Source organism: Colletes latitarsis, chromosome 2 (genome assembly GCF_051014445.1).
Source record: "Colletes latitarsis isolate SP2378_abdomen chromosome 2, iyColLati1, whole genome shotgun sequence".
Classification (NCBI taxonomy): Eukaryota; Metazoa; Arthropoda; class Insecta; order Hymenoptera; family Colletidae; genus Colletes; species Colletes latitarsis.
Genome location: NC_135135.1, coordinates 11,426,433 through 11,438,822, shown reverse-complemented (window position 1 = coordinate 11,438,822; position 12,390 = coordinate 11,426,433). Strand labels below are relative to the sequence as shown.

At 38.9% G+C, this 12,390-nt stretch overlaps 1 protein-coding gene across 4 annotated transcripts in view; it reads left to right on the top strand.

Moving 5' to 3' along the window:
• The window catches only part of LOC143351721 (zinc finger protein castor homolog 1), a 221,585-nt gene that overhangs the window by 91,281 nt on the left and 117,914 nt on the right, over positions 1-12,390 (top strand). For 3 of the 4 annotated variants that reach the window (XR_013081801.1, XM_076783551.1, XM_076783549.1), the window contains exons 2-4: positions 1,628-1,695; positions 2,656-3,095; positions 4,171-4,459. Coding sequence is in view for 3 of the 4 variants with exons in the window: in XM_076783551.1 (XP_076639666.1) it covers positions 1,665-1,695; positions 2,656-3,095; positions 4,171-4,459 (760 nt within the window). In the remaining variant the exon portion in view is untranslated. Of the gene's footprint in view, positions 1-1,627; positions 1,761-2,655; positions 3,096-4,170; positions 4,460-12,390 lie in introns of all 4 variants that reach the window. The other variant, XM_076783550.1, reaches the window with a different exon arrangement.

Below are 12,390 nucleotides of genomic sequence, written 5' to 3'. Positions count from 1 at the left end.
TGTCGGACGATGCGAATCAAACGCGAATTGGCCGAATCGGGATCAAATAGAAGGGTAGTTGGAGCGGTTGGGAGCTTTCGAGAGTTTATCCTTCGCCTTGGATCATTGTCCAGGGATGGAAGCTACTATATTTGCGACTGTTCGATCGTTGCTTATTAAAAATGTTGTCGAATGAAGTTGCGACGGAATATTAGAAAAAAGAATCGAGGTGCTTCGATACGATTATTAAAAGGTCTTGCTACCGAAGAGCTAGAAAGTTATAACAATCATTTAAGAATAAACGAAACTGAGCTAGACTTTCTAGTGCAGAGGGTCGATCGTTCAAAGTGGAGTTTGCACTTCACTGTGGATAATCATCGCAGATATATAGAGGGTGTTCAGCCACCCCTGGGAAAAATTACAATCGGAGATTCTAGAGGCCAAAACAAGACGAAAATAAAGAATATTAATTTCTAGATTGTGGCTTCGTTAAAAAGTTATAGAAACATTTCCGGCCACACAGTATACTTTCGGTGAAGAATTTTTTTCTCGAAAGTGCGTAGGATTTCGGGGGTAGGTTTTTTCACCAAAAATCATTGTAATTGACCCCTGCAACTAAAAATAATTTTTTCAGAATGATTTGAAATTTTTTAATTTAATTTTTTACTAACTTTTTAAGGAAACCTTATGTCTCTAAATGAATTTAAATTGATCAATCGTATACCTTATTTACATTGAACAGTAACTTCAATAGAGTTCTAACGAAATATTGGCCAACAAATAATTGCATTTTCTTGTATAAATAAAAAAGAAAAACTTTAATCAACGATGTATTGTCTATTTTGTTCGATCAAGTTTTGCCATCTAATACGATCCTTTTCTTCATTCCAAACTTTCTGTCTCTAAATGGATTTGATATTAATTGTATATCTTATTTACATTAAACAGCAATTTCGATAGAGTTCTAACGAAATATTGACCAACAAATAATTGCAATGTATTCATCAACAATGTATTGTCAATTTCGTGTTTAAAAAAGTTCCCAAAAAAATTTGATATCCTCTTCAGTAGCAAAGATTTTACCATTTAACACATTGACTACCACGTCACCCACATATGGGTAACAAAGTTTTCCACTAAAGAGCTAAAAAAATTAATTCTCAGGATTAAATATTAAAGGAAATAAATCTAAATGCGACTCTTGAATTTTAACGAGACTGTGAAAATAAGTTCTATGACAAATTATGGGTATGCTAGTTTCCAATTGTCTAAAAACAGAGTTTCGTTTTCGTGGACAATTTGAGGGGTTTGGTCTGGTAGTCAATAACGAAATAAATGGTAAAACATAAATAAATAACCAGATGTTATTACGGTACAATGTTCGTGTTATATCCAATTTTACGAATCCCTATGAAGTGGCTTTGCAAGTGTATTTCCTAAAATGCAAAGAAAAAGAATCGATTTTACCCTGAAAAAGGAAGACCCCTGAATGCAAGGTCGGACAGTTTAGAGTCACGCGGAACGTAATCACGTGCCAGAGAGTCACGCGCAAGTCAGAACATTCCATGATAAGTTTCAATTACCGATAGCAATAAACGTAGCGTGCGTTCGACCGACTGTAACATTAGCTGTTCCATTCTTGTTGCAGGATGCATTGAAGAGCAGGCCGTTTGTGGAAATACGAGATGTCCACCGCAACCAGCCCGTATGGCCCCAGTAAGACACTTCCTTTATTAACGCATCACCGAAACGACCCCACGCTATTTCCTAGAGGATCGAAGGTAGTCACCTTGCATCGCGTCCATTTTGTCGAAACGTAATTACCATACTCGGACGATTTCTAGAACGTTCAATTAACGCGCGACTGGGCTGAATTCTAATTAATGTTAACATTTGATTTGCGGGAAGCCAGCGGCCTTCGCGTTGCGCAACAGTCAGTCGGAATCGGTCGATTCGAGGCAATGGTAAAACTAGCTCGACTAGTCTTCCAAATTCGATCAGATAAACAAGCTTGATCGGTAAGGGCGCGAGAGTACAGCACAGAAATTCCTGTCACGATTCTATTTTACCTATTGGTCTAACTTCCTACGAGGATCGTTCAATAAGTCCTTAGAAGATCAAAGACCTGGCGTTCGTAGCATCGAAAATTGCATGTTTTTAGTAAACATCGTAACTCACTGGACAACTGTCAAAGTTTCAGTTATACCCACCACATGGTTTCATTTTTATTGTCGATCGGAGCAAGGAACTTCCTCTTGCGTCGAGACAATGCACGGGTACACAAAATCATGGAACTAAAGTTCGAATTTTTACAACATCCACCGTATTCACCGAATTTGGGACTGTTTTTTATTTCCAAATTTGAAAAAATGGCTCGGTGGACAACGGTGCACGTCGATGAGGAGGTCACCGTCCAAACAGATGCCTATCTTGAGGACCTTCCGAAATCTTGCTTTTTAAATGGCTTAAAAAAGTTGGAGAAACGCTTGGAAAGGTGTATAGAGCTAAAAGGAGAAAACAAATTATATCTAATATAATTTGTTTCACTATCTTTTTCTAAGGACTTATTGAACGACCCTCGTATTAGAACAGTTAAACGAGTCCTAACCCCGTAATAGCTCAGTAGAGATTAGGCTAGGTTTACTTGGGTCGTTAACGTCTGTTCCTTCCGATCAGCGGAGATGCTTTCCGACTCGGTGTACTACGCGACTCCCCGGCGGGGAACCGCCGACCAGGACAGCGACTCCCAATACGAGGCCCAGACCCAGCTGCAGATCACGAGCATCCAAAAGCCGCGCAACAAGCGGAAGAACTTCAAACCCATAAGCAGCCGTATGGTGGAGGTGTCGGATGAGTCTGAAAAGGAGGACGAGGAACTGGAGGCCATGGAAGAAAGCTCTAGCGAGATACTCGAGTACGAGAGGAAGACGATGCTGCTGCCCGCCGACGACAGGTTCAAGCAGAGGTTGAACAACAACGAGGTCAGTCCCATGGATCTGTCCGTTACCACCAGGCCGCCTTCGTCCGAGGCTGACGACGACAGCGGAGACTCCCTCAGGCACAAGTTCATCCTAGAGCAGTTGAGGTCACAGAAACTCTACTCCACTGGTACCGAGGTACGTGCAGAGATTCAATTTTAAACACTTCGAATCGACAGAGACGGTCGTTCACTTAAGGACAAGTTACAAACGTAAAACATATTCCCAAATCTTAGTTTAAACGCTGGTGCAAGTGTTTCTTTCGTATCTCGAGAAATAAGGATTTGTACTATGCGTCCGCGAGAAGTTGACTAGCGAAAGGAATGCGGGTCTGATTGGTCCCCCACTCTAGAGTTTAGCGAGCTCATGATGCCATGCCCCGCAGTACATATGTTTTATCTGTAACATCAGTTTTTGCAGACAGGTATTTACGAATGCGAAAGTTATCGTATCGAACGACAGTAATAAATAACTTCCATCAGCCTCTATCGAGAAGTTTATGTAATTAAGACAGTATTAACACGAAGGGAGAAACATTATATCGGGACAGCGAAGGCAGGTGCAATTATTGCAGAACAGTAGCAAATCATGTCGCTATATTTCTTTGAAACCTGGGTTATCTGGAGTTGCTGATTTCCAAACAGTAAAGTATACGATTCGCGACAGCGGATGATATTTCTTCTAAAATTGAAGAACAACGAACAGATGTCAGAACTGATAGGAGAGTATAAAAGTCAGAAGCAAGTAGATTTGAATGAAAAGATAAGCGATTGAAATACACAAGTTTGAATCGATGCATCAAGGAAGGAACCATTCGTTTAGAAATGTGAATTCAAGTTTAATCGAGTGAATTTTCAAAATATTTTATCAAATCGAAAAGTTGAATTTTGCAAGTATCAGGTATAATTAATAAAAAAACCATATTTCTTGGTATTGAGTACTAAAATAAGTCGTGAATAACATTAAAATACGTTAGTTGCGTGATCGAGTCAGGATATCATAACTCTCACAATGATATTTTCTCCACATAAGGGATTAAAAAGCACAAACTAAAAAAATGGGCAATCAGTTCAAACAGAAAAGTTTCGATAACCTTAAAAACTTGAAGCCAGTTCAAAGCTAGGAATCCTCCTAAATGTCCTCCAATAGTCCTGTGCAGTTAAATTGTTCGTTGGTTCCTGGATTCACGCGGATCATTGCGATGACTGTCCAGGCCAGGAGTCCAAACTCAGACTCGTCGGAGAAGAGCGACAGCGGTGTCCTGGACACGGAGTCCGGGCGTCTGGATGACACACCCTTCGAGGACGATCGGGCACAGGACGGTGACGGTGAGGTCGACTGCGAAGAAAGGAAACCCGTCGAGGGTATGAGGGAGTACATGGAGTCGACCATGGAAGAACTCTTGGCGATCTACGGACTGGCGGAAGGAGAATTGGCCAAGTCGGTCAGTCGACAGCTACCGCCGACCTTCTTGAACCCTGCGACCGGTCAACATCATCACGGTGAGTACCTCTTGTACCGGTGCTGGTTAATCTTTCCTCAGAAAGACTGATTCTAAAGTTCTCGAAGAGAATGACTACCTCTTTCGTCGTTCGAACTTTTTACTAATACACATTGATATCTAAGTAAATTGTGTAATCTTGTACCAGTTGAAGTCTCTAGTTGTCGAACTGTTACGTGACTATTTACAGGAAAATTATCATAAATATTCTTACGTGAATCATTATGTGAATTTCATGTAACCTCTTCTTATTAGAATCCGTCAACTTTTATGCAAATTACCAAGTCTTATACGTTAATTTAGCAAAACAAGTAACAAATACTATATCTCTAAGTATAACATTCGCAGCTTTTGTAGGACGTGCTCTTCCTGTTGTTGCTTTAAAGAAAACATAATAAGAGTAAGAGGTTTGCTAATGGAGGTCTGATCAGCAACGGGTACACTTACCTTATAAGACCTGATCTACTTTAGTCTTCGCGATATAGCAAGGTAGTAAATATCTTCAGACATCCAAACATCGATTTCATATATCGCGAGCAAAATTATAGCACCGCAGTTATTTTCAGGAGCGTTTTCATGTAATACAAGAATGCTAAATTACAAACTTCGGATATATTAAAATAGATACTTTAATTCTACTCACATTTTCGAGGTGTTTGATCGCATATTCTTCTAATTAATTTACATAATACCACGTGGTAAATACCATACTGAAATAGAGCACCGTTCTATCCTACAACGAAGAAAAAATGGGAATTCTGTCAAAGTATGAACGAAGTAAGGCAAAAAGATCTAAAAAAAATACTTAAAAAGGTTGTTGGGAAATTGCACACAAGAATGCGGACTTGTAAATTAATTTAGACACAAAAATATATTCTATTATTCAACCAAACAAAATATAACGTATCACGGTGATCGGTTAGATGCGTATTCGAACTCTGTAGTAGATTCTTGAATCCTGATCAGTTCTTAAAACGTTGATCTGGCTTCTGGCCTAGATCCGTCGGGTCATAGTGTCTATTCTAAATAACCAAAACATGATCCAATTTCTGATCTAGATTCCCCGCTAATCGCCCCAACCGCGCGGAGAATAATTAGAGCCGTCGGGACTAACAGTCGTTAATAGCCAACCAGATCATCGGTTCGCGCGTAATAGCGACCAGAACTTGGTCCTCGGTTCGAGCAGGGGCCAGGATCTGGCGCGTGGGCGTTTCTCTCTCGAGAGAAACGAAGAAACGATCCCCGATTTTGGTGGATCCGGCGGTCACTGGAGTAGCGAACGCATCAGGTTCCTCGAACAGTTATTATTCGCGGCAGGACTCGCTTGACTCTTCGTTGAAGAGAAATTAGAGGCGCTCGGTATTCGACGAAATCGTTAGCGGAGCCAACAATGGGACGCGGGACGATTGGTTGGCATTGAATTCGGGGCTGGACTAGAGGCAATTGACAACTGTAACTGGCTGGCATTCGTAATTGCGCTTGGCGTAAAATCAACTTCGAGCTCCGTGCTGCTGACCTCAGGTTTTAGTGCCGCCTTATCGGCGGCCGGAAAATGACGGAAAATAAATGGGAAATTAACCGAATCGCCTCGCTCGATCAACTCGGTCATGGATTCATTGTTTCCGTTATCGCGACGATTGGTTTTCTGCAGCCGCGTTGATGGTCGTTCGTAAACATCCTTACGTGGGGCTTGAAAACTGCTATAACGTGGGTTTAAGTTCTCGAAACACAGTTACGAAGACCTATTTCAGGCTATATCGGTTCAGGTGTTATTCTTTTTTTTATTATTAAGCTTGAGACCATACGCGCAACGATGTTCTACATTCTTCGAGGAAGGGAAAAATAATTTTACAATGCTCATTGGCAATTGGAGACCGAAAGGTATCAGAGAGTTGATTGTACTATTTGCGTGAGGTATATTGCCAAAATCGTTTTTACATTTAGGATCATTAACAATTCCAATACGAGCTGTTCATCAGTTTCAGCTTCCACATATTCCATGTAATCAGGGAGGTACCAAACTTCTCAGGCAAATTTCAAATTACGCAATTTCCAATCGCCCGAAATCAAAGTTTTGGTCTCAGAAAATTTTACAGTTTTGGTCTCGACGCGTTAATTGATTTATACGACTGCGATGACCGCCGTGCGTGGTCTTTCGACCGTCAGGGTTAATACAATGGTGTATTTACGGTTCGAACGTTCGACGGAGGGGAAAAAGAGGACGCTCGTGGGCCACCCTGGTAATTGGCATAACCGTTCGAAGCGATTCGAATCGATGGAGTCTCGAGAGGACGAGGACTCGCCGCCGTCGCGGTGGGAACGTAATTTTTAGATTAGACTGTACGCGTGCACCAGAACAGAATGTGGCACTTACATATTGCCAGTGCATCGCATATGCGCGCACGTGAATATGCGATGGCTCTCGCAAGATGGCCGACTTATAACTCATAAAGTCGGTCGGACTGCGCGAACCGTTGACTGCCTCGCGATCGATGGATGCCTTCGAGATCAGCCAGCGTCATCGTTTCCCGTTGTCGAGTGTCTCGCGTGGGTTGACACTCTCACGAATTCCACACGGTGCGCGCTAGTGTGAGCGTGTATTGTACGCCTTACCTCGGGACGCGCGCGACTAACGAGTCAATTTCACTATTCGTCGTTCCCCTCTGCCCCCAAGATACTCGCCGTCGAGTTTTTGAATTGCCTTCTGCCAGGCTTGATTGATTCATAGCCGAAGTTGTTGCCGGATTAACGTCCTTCGAGCGAATTAGGCTTGTCTTCCATCGTAGAGCTCACCGGTTGGGCCATTTTCGGTGGCCACGATTTCTTCTTTCGAACAAGTTTCACCGAACTTCGAGAGCTTCGTCTTTATATTCTTTTAGTTTATGTTATAATTTTTATTACTAGGTTATTACTCTATTTCCTCTTGAAGGTGAGATACTTCCTTTAACGAGAAGTATTGTTGTTGTGTATGACTATATAGTAATTAGATGATAATTTAACACTTTGATAGGAACCAGCACAATGGGAAACAACGCGACAAGTTGTTTTACCAAGCTTCGAGAACTTCGTCTTTATATTCTTTTATTTAATGGTATAATTGTGGTTACTAGGTTATTACTCTATTTCCTGTTGCCATGGAATATAACATTCCGGAGGTGGGATATTTTCTTTAACGAGGAATATTGTTGTTGTCTACGACTATACGGGGTGTTCGGCCACCCCTGGGACAAATTTTAATGGGGGATTTTAGAGACCAAAATAAGACGAAAATCAAGAATACCAATTTGTTGATGAAGGCTTTGTTAAACAGTTATTAACGTTTAAAGTTCCGACCATACTGAATTTTTTTCTAGAAAGTGGGTAGGATTTTGGGGGTACGTCTATTCACCAAAAATGATTGTAATTGACCCTCGCAACCGAAAGTAATTTTTCCAGAATGATTTGAAACTTTTCAATTTCGCCGAAAAATTTCAGCAGCTACCTCTTGTCGATTTTTCTTGGAAATCCGTTTTTGATTTTTAGTAATTTTGTTTGACGCCCTACAGAAAAGTTGTCTAATACTTTCCTGTAGGTACCCATGGGCTCTACTTCAGAAAAAAGTTTCATCAAAATATATTCGCTATAGTAGGAGTTATGGACGTTTGAAAATTGAACCATTTTTATGGGGTTTTTCTCATTTTGCGGGTTCGAGGACCAACTTTTCGAATATTTTTGCAATTTCTACATATTCTCCATCAAAATACGCGTAGTTTGCTTTTTTAAACATTAAAATCGTCCAATCCGTTCAGAAGTTATGACGTTTTAAAGATTCGCTGGAAATTTCGGGGAACGATTTCTGGCCTGAAATTAGATTTTCGGTAAGGAATTTTTTTTCTTGAAATTGAGTAGGATTTCGGGGGTATATCTGTTGACCAAAAATGCTTGCAATTGACCCCTGCAACTAAAAATAATTTTCTTAGAACAATTTGAAATTTTTTTTTTTCGACGAAAAATTTCAGCAGCTACCTCCTGTCGATTTTTCTTGGAAACTCGTTTTTCATTTGTAATAAATTTGGTTAGCGCTGTACAGAAAAGTTGTCTAATACTTTTCTGTAGGTACCCATGAGCTCTACTTCAGAAAAAAGGTTCATTGAAATATATTCACAATTATAGGAGTTATGGCTGTTTGAAAATTGGACCATTTTTATGGGGTTTTTCTCATTTTGCGGGTTCGAGGACCAACTTTTCGAATATTTTTGCAATTTCTACATATTCTCCATCAAAATACGCGTAGTTTGCTTTTTTAAACATTAAAATCGTCCAATCCGTTCAGAAGTTATGACGTTTTAAAGATTCGCTGGAAATTTCGGGGAACGATTTCTGGCCTGAAATTAGATTTTCGGTAAGGAATTTTTTTCTCGAAATTGAGTAGGATTTCGGGGGTATATCTGTTGGCCAAAAATGCTTGCAATTAACCCTTGCAACTAAAAATAATTTTTCCAGAACGGTTTAAAATTTTTGGATTTAATTGTTAGTAACTTTTTAACGAAGCCTCCATCAACAAATTGGTATTCTTGATTTTCGTCTTATTTTGGCCTCTAGAATCCTGTATTAAAATTTTTCCCAAGGGTGGTCGAACACCCTGTATAGTAATTAGATGATAATTTAACACTTTGACAGGAGCTACCGCTATGGGACTAGTAAAATTAATTCTCAAATTGAGATGTCGTGGAAAATAAATTTGGATAGAATTTTTGTGAATTTTAATAAGGTTAGAAAAATAAGTATTGTAATAAATTTTAAATTATGTAGTTTACAATTGCCTAGAATCAAACTTTTAGCCTTGTAGAGTATTGTATTGTATGATATTGACAGAAATTACCACTATGGGACTAACAAAGTAATTTTCAAGTTGAGATGTCATGGGAAATAAATTTGAATAGAATTTCTGTGAATTTTAGCAAGGTTACAAAACTAAGTACTGAGACAAATTTTAGGTTCTGTAGTTTACAATTGTCTGAAATGAAACAATTAGTCTTGCAGAGTATTGTACAGTTAGGATAACACGATACAAATGGTACGGTTTATTTTGAAATGTAGAAGCACTGTTTGGCGACGAATATTATTTATTTCTTAATTTAATTACACGGTGTCCGATAAAGCAGTGCTGTTATTTATATCCTTTCTGCCATGATTAAAATATCGAGAAAACTGTTGCATATTTACGTTACGATATTACAGAACAGCTGGAAAAATATGTATATAAGCGTGTATAGAGTAATTGGAAATTACTCGTCCGCTGTGCGTAGTAACATAATTCCGACGATTCATCTTTCAGTTGTCAAACAGCCCATATAGGTTGCGAGAAATGGTGCAACAAGTCGTACCGAGTTTCTGTGCGACCTGTGCGTATACCCAGTGTCGTAAGATAAATCCTATGAAAAATCGTAAACACGACCCCTATTAAAGTGTGTCGCAACGTGCATCTGGGTTATTTTATACAACTTTTTTTTTCGTTATTTTTGCACAGGTTTTTTAAAACATGTTTTACTTCGACGCGGACTTCTTGCAAATCATGTGTATCCTGTATGAATATTTAGAATTCGTATTTATTAGTTTGTTGCAAAGTTTTCAAACACTTTTTTGCACGGTAGTTAACTCAATGTAAAAAATGAATAAATTATTCCTGACAATAATTGAAAATCTCTGGCAGAAAAATAATCATAAGACAGCTTTTTCTGCAATTAACTTTACCAGTCACAAATTGCACGTATATTCAACAGATGTTTAAAATTATTTCTTTGGATAACGGATGACAGTTAAAAAAGAAATGTTTCTCCATATTTTTGATTCACTTTTTACAAAGAATAACTCCCTTTCTGACTGTACTACTATTGCTGGAACACCTTGTATAGAGATACGTCCTGACACATGTTTTTAGATTTAAGAAAGCAAGAAAGTGTGTTAAGTTTGATAACATATATTCTTCATAAATAATCCAACAAGGAAGGACTGTATAAAACTTGTAAAAGAACCGAAAATAATATATACTTACTTTTTGTCAGTACGTAAGTTTGAGGGGTGAAACCACCCTCCAAAATTTGAACCCGAAAGTGCTAATTTAGAAACGGTTAGAAAAATTGAATGGTTTTTGACATATGAAAAGAAAATGTTTAAGTTGTTGGAAAATTTTCAAAAATGTTTAGAAAAAATGTATCCACCATGTTTATTTGGAAAGTTATAGCAATTGTTCATGGAACGATTCAGCATATTTTATTCTAAACTCAAGTATATAGATATACATATAGAATTCTTAACAGTTGACACAAAAATTCCAATTTCTTATGCCATATGCTATTATAGTCCCCGCAATAGTGGTACTCGTCCAAGAAATATTAGGAGATTAGAATATTTGGAACAACAAAGTCCTGTGTATTATAGTTTTCGGAGTTCAGGCTCTAAAATATTGGTTCTTTAAAGAAGTATACGATAATAATGTAAAGAATAATGAAAAAATATTAAAAGTTAGACGTTTGACAACACGTTCAATTTAAAGACTCTATTTTCTGAATTTTCTTTTGGGACATCGTACATCAGACGATAGGCATACATAATAATATGCTGAAAATTCCCTTAAAATCCGTTACCAATCGATCCACTAAAATTTGAGGTATCATAGTAACCATTTCGAGAAACATAGTTTCGCGAAAATCGCGTTTAGAGTTTTCCATTACTGTGCAAACATTCTTTCAAGGTTCTAAAATACCTCCTTAACTGTGACTGTTTTCTCTATGTAGAAAAACCCCCTCTTTATTTCACGCCATATTTTATAATTTCATTAAGTGACGAATGGAGTTAACAATGTACAGAATATAAACAGGTGATAATAAGTAAATTATACTAGCAATAATTTCTATTTAGAATGACAATGACTACGACTTTTTGAGATTTAATAATAAATCTCATTCTCATTAGTTCGATCTATTTAATTTTCTCATTCCCCTCTGTGTTCTCTTCGACAACATTGACTTGTCGTTGCACTAAATCGTCCGTCGCGATGCATTGCGTAAACCTCTTCGGCCGTTTGTGCAGTTTTCCATGCCGGAGGAGCACAATGCATACTGCGAGCGTGGATTCCGAAGAAAAGCCGACGGAAAAGAGTGTCGGTTACCGGATTCAACCACGCGTCGTCGAATTCCCTGTATGTGACTCATCGTTCCAAGCTCCCTCGCTCACTCAATATTCATGCATTATGTAAGTTAACCTTACGTCGATGTAAAAGGACCCTAGCGGGCTTTCGTGGCACCGCTCCATTGTTACTCGATTGAGTCTTTCGGCGTTGTACTACACTTTGTCAAACGGTCTTTGTCGCGTCCGGCCGGAGAGTAATCTCTTTCGGATTCGATTAAACTCACACTGGCAACGACTCGACGCACGGTTGCCAGCCGCCATCCTGCCAATTACCAGAAAACTGACCGCGTGAAATTGAATGCGACACGCCTCGTAGCGCGCTCGATGCTCTTTCTTCCTTCCTTTTCGTCAGGAATCTGGAATCTCGCTGACACGCGCTCGTCCTTTTGTCGCGAGATGATCTTGGACTGGCGGGTTGCCTTGGTACGAACATGGAAAAACGAGGACATTTTTCGAATTTTATTCAAGAATAGTACAGCTATTCCAAGCTAAAACTACCCCTCGCGGTCGGCCATTTTTCTGGAACCGAATATAAAATGAAAACACGTAAATAAACTTCAGTAAATACTATTTGCATGTATATTTAATCATTTGATTATGGTATGCAGTATTTATGATAGTACGCAACAAATTCTTTACATACTCCAGCGGGATTTTTTCGTGTTTATTACTATCTGGTTTTGCAATCTTTCTAATAAGCTCAAAGATGAATTTTCTAATCGATTTCTTTCCATGACCCGCAATTATATCAATTAATTAGTT